Source organism: Myotis myotis, unplaced genomic scaffold, assembly GCF_014108235.1.
Source record: "Myotis myotis isolate mMyoMyo1 unplaced genomic scaffold, mMyoMyo1.p scaffold_m19_p_12, whole genome shotgun sequence".
Classification (NCBI taxonomy): Eukaryota; Metazoa; Chordata; class Mammalia; order Chiroptera; family Vespertilionidae; genus Myotis; species Myotis myotis.
The window spans coordinates 10,686,761-10,699,327 of record NW_023416316.1 but is presented as its reverse complement, the minus strand read 5'-3'; the positions used below and the strand labels follow the sequence as shown (position 1 = coordinate 10,699,327).

Here is a 12,567-nt window from a genome sequence, read left to right as displayed (position 1 = left end):
GAAGAAGGCAAGGATAACCTGCGTTTGAGTTAGTCCCTTCCAAAGAGACTCACATTGCTCAGATTGGAGAGAGATCTATTAACTGGCATTGCATTCCGAGCTTCCAAATTTGTAAGTGATCCGAATAGTAGTCAAAATAGCTCCCTTGAGTTGAGATTTCACTGTGTGCCAGGGACTTCACATATTGTGCATATTGTATGGAGATGTGCTGTGTCCACATCTCTCGTTAGAACACAGGCACTTCTCTCCCAGCTGCCAGGATTGTTGGTGGCTGACTCCTCGCACCAAGTCTTTCTCAGAGAAATGTTACCCATCGAAAGGGACCATTTCACCCAAGTTTACGTCTCTTCCCCAGGAATAGCCCACAGCCTGTGACTGGCTAATGCTGAGGCGAAATGACCTGATGTTCTTGTCCTGATTTGGGAAAACTCTGAAGGACCACCCCAGCTCCCGGCCCCCTAGGAGATGAGCTGAGGTCTTTGCTGCAGCTGTATGACAATTCGACTTCTCTCTCTTGTGCAATCCCACTTTGCTCATCCCTTTACAAGGGCACACCTCCACAGCCTCCTGCGTGCCAGGCTCTGCCTTTGAGTCTGGTTCCTGGGGAATTGGACCTGAGAGAAACACATTGTCTCACTTAATCTTTATGTTAACCCTGTGCAGAGAGAGTCGCAATTCACACTTTCATATGAGACGACTGAGGGTTTGTTTTCTTGCCCATGTTTGCAGAGCTGGTAAACAGCAGAGTGAAGATCTGAAGGCACGTCTTGCTGACTCCTTTCTCTTTATCCCTGCTTCTTAGCTTTCCTGAAGTGATGGATTAGCCAAATGCAGCCCTGGGACAGAATTCAATATCCATCCCTCAGTCTTTAGTGAGAATAAATACAAAAATTATCCTTTTAAACAGCACGACTGTGCTTTTCAAAAGAAAAATCTGTAGTCAGTTGTGATGTTCGGTGCCTCACATGAGGACCCGTGTGCCATGTTTCAGCTCAGTTCCAAAGGGGGAAATATGGCTTTGCAGATAGATTTGCATATCTTCCCTTGCCAGAGATTTGAAATATGGGATCCAGCAGACTTCTTCTTTTCTGTTCAGCTGCCAAAGACTTTAAGGCCAACTTCAAATACAGCCATTTTCTTATCTCGGAGCCTGATGCTATCTACTCCTTTTGCTTTTCCCGTAGACTCCTCTTTCTTCCTCACCCAAAATCCCATTGTCTACTGGGCTTATTCTATGGGATGATATCGGCCACAACATTTGTGTGACTTAGAAAAGATAACATTGCCTGCTGTACCCTTATCCTTCTCAGGGCATCTTATATCTTCAGGGCAGCCAGGTAAAGTCTGATGTGATCCCGCCTCTGGCCATTGCCCATTGGACCATAGCAGAGCTGAGAGGAGCCCAACCATTGGTCAATAAGCAGGGTCTGATATGACCTGGCAGAGAAGTTGCTCTCAAACCCATCCGATGCCTATTAACTGAGTCCTTCCTTTGGAAATTTGCATTGTATACATGGAACGATTTTGTTGGTAGAGAGTGAGGGAGAGAGAAGAAAATGCAGGGAGAGAAGGTGAGTCATGTTAATTATGAACTATTTAAGATCTCTTGCGCTGAGATCCCTAGATCTGCATGAATCTAGAATAGCTCTCCAAATCCAGCTTGTGGAGTCTGGTCCTATTTGAACCTTTGTTTCCCCTATAAAATTTTACCTTTGGTATACTGCAAAATACAGGCACTACCATTTATACCCTCTATGCAGCCATCCTGATGGATGTCTGTTCCTTGCCCCACAAAGAATGTATGTATGCACATGTATGTATGTAATCCATATAGATGTGCATATATGAACACACATGCATATATGTAGTATCTGTGCATACATATGTGTTAAAGGGGAACATTTTGGAGCATAAATTGCTTTCAATAACAGATTTAAGCCATTGTTTTAAAATTGGTTGATTACCATAAAAATCTGATTTTCCAGACTCTCCTGAAGAAACTGACGGTCTGCTCGCTGGCCTTTCCCCCCATTTGGCCAGAGCTGGTTGAGCTGAGGTGCAGTTGATCCCTTTCGATAGAACCTGCAGTGCCCAGTTCACCCCATACTCCACCTCCCTATTATTTCCCAGCATTGAGGTGTTTTTGCTGCATAGGTGCTGCTTTTTTTTAGAGGTGCTCGAGATTTCTTTGAAAACCAAACAAACAGCAACAACAAAATCCATGCCAAGAAGCTATACTTAGAAGATTTAGAAACAGCCTAAGTGCCCATCAACAGATGAATGGATTAGAAAACTGTGGTACATCTACACAATGGAATACTATGCTGCTGTAAAAAAGAAGGGATTCTTACCATTTGCAACAGCATGGATGGAACTGGAGAGCATTATGCTAAGTGAAATAAGCGAGTCAGTGAAAGAAAAATACCACATGATCTCACTCATTTATGGATAGTAAAGATCATTATAAACTGATGAACAAAAATAGATACAGAGACAGAGCAGCATCGAACAGACTGTCAAACTACAGCGGGAAGGCTGGGGAGGGTGGGGAGGTGAGGGTAAGAGATCAGGCGAAGGACTATATGCATGCATATAAGCATAACCAATGGACACAAGACACTGGGGTGTAGGGGGTCCGGGGGGAATGTCAAGGAGGAAAAAAAGGAGACATATGTAATACTCTTTGTAATACTTTAAGCAATAAAACAAAATTTAAAAAAAGTATATACATATAGAGCTATAATGATATTAACTATAATTTCAGAACTGCAAATTACCTTATTTATATTATCACTAGTGTCCTGGTGCACAGATTCATGCACATTGAAAGAAATTAATTAGAAGAAATATTTTAATATCACTATTCACCCTTTCTCTATAATAGAAGTGTCAACCAAATTCACAATCAACAATGACAGATCAAAACACACATGTGCAATTGGCACCAGCGAGAGCTTTATATGTATTATAAAGGCCAAGTCAACTTAGCCTTTTATATATATAAAATAAACTTGCTTAATTAGACCTGAAAAAAAAAGAGAAGCTATGCTATTTCCCTTATGCTCATCTGGTCTCTCCCACCTGGCCCCAGTGGACATCAGGGAATCCTGTTCCAGAGGACATGGCTAGGTTGACTGGGGACATTCACTTTCTTTTTCTTTCATATTTTAATATTTCATCATTCTTTACTAGGACAAGTCAGCTACTGGCTGAGCACTTTATCCACCTTATTTTATTTCATTCTCACAGTAACCCTTTGAGGTAGGTCCCGTTAAAATTCCCATTGACAGGTGAAGTAAACAAGGCCCAGAGGCATTGAGTGACTCACCCAAACTCAGTGACTGGCCAGGGAGAGCTCAGGGTTTGAACCCAGGGCTCGCTCAGTCACAGGGCCTGACTTAATCACTAAGTTGAACTGTCTCTCATGCCTCACTTGTTTTTGTCTCCACTGGCTGTTGACACCATGAGGGTGCATTATAAATGTGTGTAGACTGTGTGCATGCATGTAGACAGTGAGAACAGGCAACTGTGGGTTTGTGTGTGTGTATGGGGGGGGGGTGACTTGTATGTACTGCCTGTGTTCCTGGTGGCAGCATCAGCAGTGAGACACACCTGCACCTAAAACCAGGGAGAAAGTAGCTGTCTTTCTCTATTCGCCCGCAGGGAGCAGCTTTGTGGTGAGCGAAGGGAGCTACCTGGACATCTCCGACTGGCTAAACCCGGCCAAGCTGTCCCTGTATTACCAGGTCAACGCCACCTCCCCGTGGGTGAGGGACCTCTGCGGACAGAGGACGACAGACGCCTGTGAGCAGCTCTGCGATCCAGACACTGGTGAGCCATGGGCGGGGCTGGGAAAGAGGAAGAGAGGATCTGGCTGGAGGGTGGGCTGCCCTCCTTCTACCTGAGCATCATGGCTTCTGAGGGATTGACAAGGAGCTTTATGTAAAGATCCATCAATCCAGTTGGTGCTTAAAGTATGTGCTGCCATTGGCTGACAAGGGAGAAAGTTCTCAGGAAACCACAGAATCACAGAATCTCAGAGAGTCTGTAGTCCAGCTCTAACAAAGCAGTGTCTGAATGTCATCACACATCCTGAGCTTCGATCCTGTCTACCTCCGACTAGCAGCGTGATCTCCCTATCATTTTTCCAGCTTTATTGAGGTATCCTTGACATATAACATTATGTAAGTTTAAGGTGTACAGTGTGATGGTTGAATGCACGTACATAGTAGGAAATGACTCCCATGATGAAATTAGCACCTCCATCACTTCACATGCCATACTTTATGATTCTGACATGCAAGATCTTACTACCTTTCAAATGTATAATAGGCTGTTGTTCATTGTATTCACCGTGCTGTACATTAGATCCCCAGGATTTACTCATCCTAAATGGGGAGATGTTGGTCACAGGGTACACACTACTTGGTGTTCTTCGGCAGCACAGAACGAAAATAGCATCTGCCCCGCACGCACGCCTGTTGTTCAGATGGAATGAGCTAATGCCTGGGAAGCTCCTAGCATATTCCTGTATTCTTCTGCTCGACAGGTATTTATTGAGCAGCCTGGCACTTTTCTAGGCATTGGGGACACAGCAGTGAACAAAATAGGCAAAATCTCTGCCCTGATCACATTGAAATTCTAGGGAGACACTACATCTGCAGTGTCTGACATAGCAGCCATTAGCCACATGTGGATGCTGAAATGTAACTTAATTAGAATTAAACAAAAGTAATCATTCAGGTCCCCAGTCACATTTAAAGTGCTCCATAGCTACGTGTGACTAGTGGCTACCTCTTGGACAACTCAGGTATAGAAAATTTCCAACATTGTGATGAGGGGTGGGGGGGACGAGAAGAGATAAATCAAAGAACTTATATGCATAGCCCATGGACAGGGGCAATAGGGTAGTGAAGACCTCTGGGGTAGAGTTTGGGTGGAGAGGAGTAAATAGGAGGGGATGGGAAATATCTATGATACTATCAACAATAAAAAATATATTTTAAAAGAAGGAAAAAAAGATTTCATCTTAGTACACAACCAGGTAAATATACATACAGCTTGTCAGGTGATGGTCAATGCGGGGAAGAACACCGAACACAGCTAGCGCTAAGCTGGGTGGCAGCGGCATTGTTATTACCCAGACAGGGTCAGGGTAGGCTTCTCTGAGAAGGGGACATTTGAGCAGGTGCTTTCAGCAGGGGAGGGAAGCCTGCCCCTGTCCTGGGAGAGGTCGTTCCAGGCGGGGGTGGGGGGGTGGGGGGGGGATGAGCAAGGGCAGTGCCCTGTGACAGGAGCGCAGGGAGGTGCCCAGGGTTCAACACTAGCAGGAGACCCCCCCCCCCCCGTGGCTGGAGGGGAGCCAGGGGAGGGAGCTGGAGGCAGACTTGAGAAGAGGAAGACTGTGGAGGGGAGGGTTAGGGGGTTTAATAGAATGATGAGGACTTTGGGTTTTACTCTGAGTGAGATGAGAAGTCACTGGAGGATTCTGAGCATAGGAACCACATGATCTAACCTGCATTCAACAGGATGGGTCTTCTAACCTACATTCAGCGGCATTGCTCTGGCTGCTTGTGGCCAGTTGACATAGGGGCAGTCAAGGGCACCATTATTCTCCTCGAGGCAAGACTTGGTAAGTGGCTTGGACCAAGGGGGTTAGGGGAGTAGATGTGAGAAAGAGTTCAATTATGGATATATGTAGGGCGTAGATTTGATAAAATGTGTTGTTGGATATGGGAGGTGAGAAATAGGAATCGATGACGATTGTAAATTGCTCTGTCTGAACACTGGGGTGGATGGATTTACCATTTGCTGAGTCAGGAGGTAGGTGCTGTAGGAGGGTCAGGGTTGAGGTGAGGGAGATCCCAAGTGCTGTTATGAGTATAAGTTCAAGGTGACTACTTATCACCAAGTGGAGATGGAAAGTGGGCTTTGGGGTCCAAAAGTGGAATGCAAAGCAGAGGTCTCAGCTGGAGACAGAAATCTGAGTCAACAGCATAGAGATGACCTTTAAACCCATGAGACACTCTCTCTTTATGGTAAATGCTTAGTAAATGGACAATGTCTAATTCATAGTTATTGCTCAGTGAGTGGCCGTTATTAATGTCCACAAATAGGGAAACAGGAGTTAAAGAAGACACTTGCCAAGGTCACAAGGCAAGTAGAAAGGAAGCTGGTATTAGAAGTCTGTTCTCCTCGCTCCCTCCCGTCCTCTGCTCCTTCCTGCCATGTGTGTCGCTGTATTTTCTCTGGAGCCTCATTCCTCTCTGGCATTCTTGCCTGGAAAACTCATGCACAGATGCCAGGGGGCAGCCTCTGCCCAGAGCTGAGAGGTCTCCTTGGCCCAGTGCTCCCTCATCCCAGTTCTGTCCCACTCCATTTTTTTTTTAAGATTAGTTTTTACTGATAAGAGAAAGAGATTAATTGTCTGCCTCCTACATGCCCCCTATTGGAGATCAAACCTGCGACCTGAGCGTGTGCCCTGACCCAGAATCGAACTGGCGACCTCTTGGTGCATGGGATGGTGCAACCAACTGAGCCACAGTGGACAGGGCTCACCCTTCTCTGTGGGCACCAGTTCAGAAGTGAGGACAGGGCTTCTCCAGGCTCACCCTGTCTCTGCAGAGTCAGGCCAGGATTTGGCTTTATAACCACCATTCTCTCTTACCGGGTAGTTGGAAGCCTGTTCAGACACACTTTTGCAGCCTTTACCTAGGCCTGTTCGGGAAGCTGTTTGGAAAATGTGATGCAGCTCTAGTGTACCCTTCGACCAGACAGCTGAGTCTTCTCTCTCTTCATTCAGACATTTGTGCTTTAGAGCTCTCTCTCTCTCTCTCTCTCTCTCTCTCTCTCTCTCTCTCTCTTTCGGTAATTCTTACCCCATAGGCAGGTAAGCCTTGTAGAATCGTGTGCCCCTGGATCTAGTCCTGCTCCTTTTTGTCTTTCTTTCCTTAAGGAGGAGGGAAGGTTATTGGTGGGAGGCGACAGAAGAGCTCCCATTCTCTGTCCCGCTCCCTGAAACCCCAGCTCCGCAGAGTGCTGAGTGCCGAGGGTCTGACCTGGTTTCCCCTGCTAATCTGTCTTCAGGTGCATGTCTGTGGTTCCTAATGACTTTTTCCTTTAGCCACAGGCTTGAGGGCATAGTTTCAAACAGTGGGTCATCCAGGCAACAGACATGCATTAGCCGGTTTTAAAAAATGAGCAGCTCTTCCACCAGTATCCCCTAGAATTAAACACACTCAGACACATTCACACACACACACACGCACACACACACACACACACACACACACCCCCCTTATAGCTGAAAATGTCAACAGAATCCACTGACCTTCTCAGCTCTATTGCTGAGGATATTGATATCCAGAGAAGACAGGTGAGAGGACCAGAGGTGTACCCCCTGCAGATGGCAGAGCCAGATCCCAACCCCGGAATCTGTGCTCAGAAACACTGCTTGTCGAGCCTCAGGGGCCTGGAGTGGGGCCTAAGGTTCCGCATTTCTAACGAGCTGCCAGCGATTGCTGATGCTTCGGGCTTAAAGGATACCCTTGGATGGCAAGGCTCTGCACGCTCTCCCTCCCGAGTAGTCCTCATTTCTACAAAAGCAACAAAAGGCCCAGCCCCCCTAGCTGTTAATCTAATTATCTGTCAAAACCGCTCTTGCTTATGTCACCTCATCTTCTGCTTCTATTTGCCATGTGCCCAGGGCTCCAGGCACAATACCTGCAGCTCCCTAAGACCCCATGCCCTCGCACACTTACATCCCTTTCACAGACTGTGTCTGCCCCCTGAAGTAGCTTTCTTCCCCTTTTAACAGGAGACCAGGGGCTCCTGTTAATTTCTGTTTTAATCAACCCAAACATCCTTCCTCCCACAGGAATTCCTGGCTCGCCATCCCCAGGCCTGACATAAAGGGGCCCGCTTCTCTGCTCTAAAACCCTCTGTGCTTCCATGTGGCATAGTCTTGTCCCTGTCCAGAGTCTTTATCCTTTCCTTGTCTGGATCTATCACCCGACTGCATGCTTTGTTAGGGGCTGAGGAAGCGGGATTCAAAATGTGTGCCTTGCTCATCTCTGTGTCTTTAAAAACTTAGCATAATGCTGGCATATAATTAGTTCACAGAAAATAATGATGGAAGGAGGGAGGGAGAGAGGGAGGGAGGGAGGGAGGAAGTGAGTAACTTTTCCTCCCCATGCTCCCTAAAACAATTCTATGCACTATTATTTAGCTTCTTCCTCCGTATCCACTTATATATGCGCTCAAATTAAGTGTTCCCCCGCTCTGGAGAAATCAGACCACCAAGCACTTCCCAGGGCCAGTTGCGTGACTCTAGGATGCTCAGTCTCACCCTTCCACTGAGCCACTTCCCCAGACCCATCCCTCTTTGCATTCTCCACTCTGCCCGTACACACACTGTCCCCCAAACACCCTTACCTTCCCATGAAGGTTCTGTCTCCTCCCTCTCCCTGGAATGTCTTCCTTCATTAATTATTTGCCTTCCAAAGTTCTGTTCACTTAACTATCTTTCATCTCTATTTGGTGAATGGATGACATCTACAGTATCATCAGAGTACAACCTCTGTTGACTAAGAATCTGATTTAAACATCCGTTATTGCTACCCAACCAACGTGGCTCAATGGTTGGGCATCAACCTATGACCCAGGAGGTCATGGTTCAATTCCCAGCCGGGGCACATGCCCAGGTTGCAGGCTCAGTCCCCAATGTGGGGCATGCAGGAGGCAATGATTTTCTCTCTCATCATTGATGTTTCTCTCTCTCTCTCTCTCTCTCTCTCTCTCTCTCTCTCTCTCTCGCGCACGTGCATAAATCCATCAGTTATTCCTTAAAAACTTATCTATCCTGCTAAATGTAACCTCCTTAAAGCCAAGAACTATATCTAATTTATCCCTGTAGCTTTCCCACCCCAGTGCCCAGCAAAGCACCCTACTGCTACAAGTCCCTCAGGCCATACATGGATGGGGCTCTCTACAAATGAAGAGTGGAAATGGGCACATAAGATCCCTGCATATATTTTCATGAGGCTTGACTCAGACCTACTTTGCAAAATTTACTTCAATTCATTAGATTTGATTCAATGAAGATTTTCTTAATTCCCGAACTCTTAAGTCTCTGTGTCGAGTGCTATGAGAAATCACTGACACATTGGACAATGTTCCTGCCTTTGTGGATTTCACATTTTCACAGGGATGAAAGGAATATGCTCATATACAGCAATGAAAAAAGGCACCACCTGGTATAAATCAAGGGCAGGCACCCTTAAAGTACCCCAGGCCTAGAGAAGAGGGAGGGATGTACTCTAGAACTACATTATGGAGAAGGTGTCCTTCTAGCAGAGCCTTATGTAATTGGTAGCGAGAGTGAGTAGGACGGGTGCTTTAGCCAAAGGAACTTCATGATCGCAAAAAAGAGGAGGAAAGTTTGGAATGATTCCAGAAGCCATAGAGTGGAGTAGTTGTGCTGTTCTCTAGAGAATGTGCTCACATGGGTTGGAGGGAGAGGACTAGGAGAGTGGCGAAGGATGACATCAGAAAGGCAATGTGAAGAGACCTCATAGTGAGATAAGGATCTGAAGATTCTGAGAACCAAAGGACTTAGTAAGACAATGCTGGCCACTGAAGCAGGGGAACCGCCCTTCACATCCGTCTGACCATTTTCAGGAACATCCACGCCTGAGGGAACAGCTGGGCATCCCCTCTTTTGCCTTTCATCAGGAACTAGAATTTGGGGGATGTCATAGAAAAACCAAGTCCCCAAGCACTGTACATACCCAAGCCTTGGATCTGTCAGAGATGGCTCAGCTTCCCTCAAATAAGCCCCTTCTCCTGTGGGTGGGATGTATAGGGTTGAACAAAGTCATGGAGTCTAAGCATTGCTCAACATGTCTTACAGTCTTTACTGGCTATGTCAGTAGGAAAGCTCATTCCTCCCAACGGAGTGGGCAAAGGAGGGAAGTGGGACGATGCCGCTGCTGAGGAATATGTAGTGGTCATGATGCATGGGTGAACCTGGCCAGGTGTTCCTGGCTGTTGCATCGTAGCCCAGCTCTGGTGTGTTTTTCCAGAGATTTTAACAATTAGGACCACTCACAGGCCTGATTATGGAATTGGATCCATGGTGTGCTGGAACTGGCTTGTATGGACTCCTGAGAGTTGATTGTTATCATCTCTTTCCATCTCTTTGTTCAGTTATGTCATGTAACTAGCTTGGAAATTGGCTAATATGAGCCAAAAATCCACAATTTTTGTAAAATTAGTAAATATTACAAAGCACGGCTTATTTTCCTTGCAAGGCCAATCATTATTTACCATCATAACAGTGGGTGGGATGAGAACAGACCAATCAAGAACCAAGGCAAAGACGTGCCTCAGTGAAGGCTCAGTGCAGGCTTGTTCCTTCCCAAAATAGACTACCATTGCTCCATGCAAGGACTGCGTGCTCTAGTCCCATGACACGGAGCACCGAACAGTTCAAATGGTCAGGCTTTGTCTCTGAAGAATGTCATCTTAGGTGAATCTTATTGTGAAATTTCTAGTTCTGTGCGTGTGTGGTATCATGCTAAATTCTGTATAGAAAATCTTATGGCCCAAACCACATGAGACAACAGCAGAAGACTCATTCATTTAGTCGTGAATCCATTCATCTATTTATTGCCTCATCCAAGCGTTTAGTGAACCAAAGTAGAACTGGGATATCCTTAGGAGTAAGACCGAACCAGGTTCAAATCCTTGTTTCTCTGATTGCTGATTGTAGACCTTTGGACAAGTCATTAAACATATACAAGCCTCATTTTTGACCTATGTGAAAATTAGGAGAATAGTTCTTATTCTGCAGGGTTGTTGTGAGAATGCGATGAAAAATGAAGTTTAAAATTCACCGACTGTAGTGCCTTAATATACAGTGGGCACTCCAAACATAGTGCCTAATTTTATTTGTATGATCAGTTATTCAGTCATTTGTGTCTTCACTTAATTAATTTAATAAATTTCAAATAATGTACCAAATACAGAGTGTCCCCAAAATGTATACACGCTTTGAACAATTCATTCCAATGGGTTAAATCTGAAAAGAAATAAATATCAATTGAGCTATCAAAAAAAAAAGTGTGTAAACATTTTTTGGGACACCCTGTATTTTAAGAGATACCTTGAATCCAGCAATGAACAACTGTATTGGATTATGGGAGAAGAAAGCAAGTTAGAGTCCCTGTCCTCTAGGGCCTGACCACCTAACGTGAAACTTATAGTGACCTGGACATTCGTGTCTGCTGACCTTTCATTTAGTCCCCATGTGACTTTTAAACTTGTACAATGAACAAAGTCCCAGGCCCTCAATCCTAGTGCCAGCTTTGCCACAGATTTGCCATTAACCTTGGGCATGTCACATACCATGAACCTGTATGTTCCTTCTCTCCAACAAAGAGCTTAGTGGACACATACTTTAAATACAATACAGGTCTGTCGAGGTCATCTAGCCTCATCAGATGGGGAGACTGAGGGCCACCAAGGCTAAGCAGGTTGCCCAGTGTCACTCAGTAAATTAGTAGCAAGATACAAATTGCAACCTTGAATAGCTCCTGAGGTATTTTCCTGCGCAAAATCTGTGTTTCTATGACCTTTTAAGCACTAATAACTTAGAGCATAAGTATGATTGAAACAATTTGTAGGTGGCATTTAAAGCAGATTGAATTTTCTTTTCAAATTGATATGAACTTCAGTCATGTTCACCATCAAAATTAGTTTATTTTCTTGTCTTCAGCAGCCACTTTTCATTTGCAATCGGAATGAAATGATAATACCCTGGGTGTAGTTATGTCATCATGCATGTGTCTTATATCTCACTAAATATTTCTCAGGCTCACATATTATTTCTCATATTTGCTGGAATCATGTATTACTAAAGTTTAAAGGGACACAAGGATTTTGCGAAGTTGTAGAGTCCAAGAATTCACAGAGATGGAAAACGCCCTGCCTTGAAAGAGATTGTAACATGATGGGTTTCTAGGTAACGTAGCAGATGTGTAGGATTTAAGTCGAGTAGTTCATAGGCGAGATGTGCAGTTAAATGAGCAGGAGAGAGCCAACTTTCTATCACACCAGAAAAGAGAGATGTGTATATGAGAACATAAGTTTTATAAGAATTTGCCTTTGCTCATATTGTTTATTGCCCTATCGCAGGGATTGAAATAGTTCCTGCATCAATGCATGTTTTGGATGGATGGATGGATGGATGGATGGATGAGGAGCAAGTTTCAGTTACTGAAATGTTAAGCCCTGGACAATAGATTGGGTGCCTTGTTCTGAGGTCAGGACCATAGATAGCTCTTTGGGCACTGACAATGTCATTTAGGCTAAATGTTTTTGTTTTATAATTTATCTTTATTGTTGAAAGTATTTCAAACACCCCCCCTTTTTCCCACTGACCCCCTCCACTCTGCATCCACCCCTCCTAGGCCGTCACACATACTGTCTGTGTCTATAAGCTCCCCTGTCAATCTCTCCCCAATTCCACACCCCCGCCTTTTCTCGGAGATTTGTTTTTTGTTGAAC

The 12,567-nt window shown here is 45.0% G+C and overlaps 1 protein-coding gene across 2 annotated transcripts in view; it reads left to right on the top strand.

Moving 5' to 3' along the window:
* Positions 1 to 12,567, top strand: part of ASTN2 (astrotactin 2) — a 746,156-nt gene that overhangs the window by 315,713 nt on the left and 417,876 nt on the right. For both annotated transcript variants that reach the window (XM_036329825.1, XM_036329824.1), the window contains exon 7: positions 3,664 to 3,831. In XM_036329825.1, coding sequence (XP_036185718.1) covers positions 3,664 to 3,831 — 168 coding nt within the window. The remainder of the gene's footprint in view (positions 1 to 3,663; positions 3,832 to 12,567) is intronic.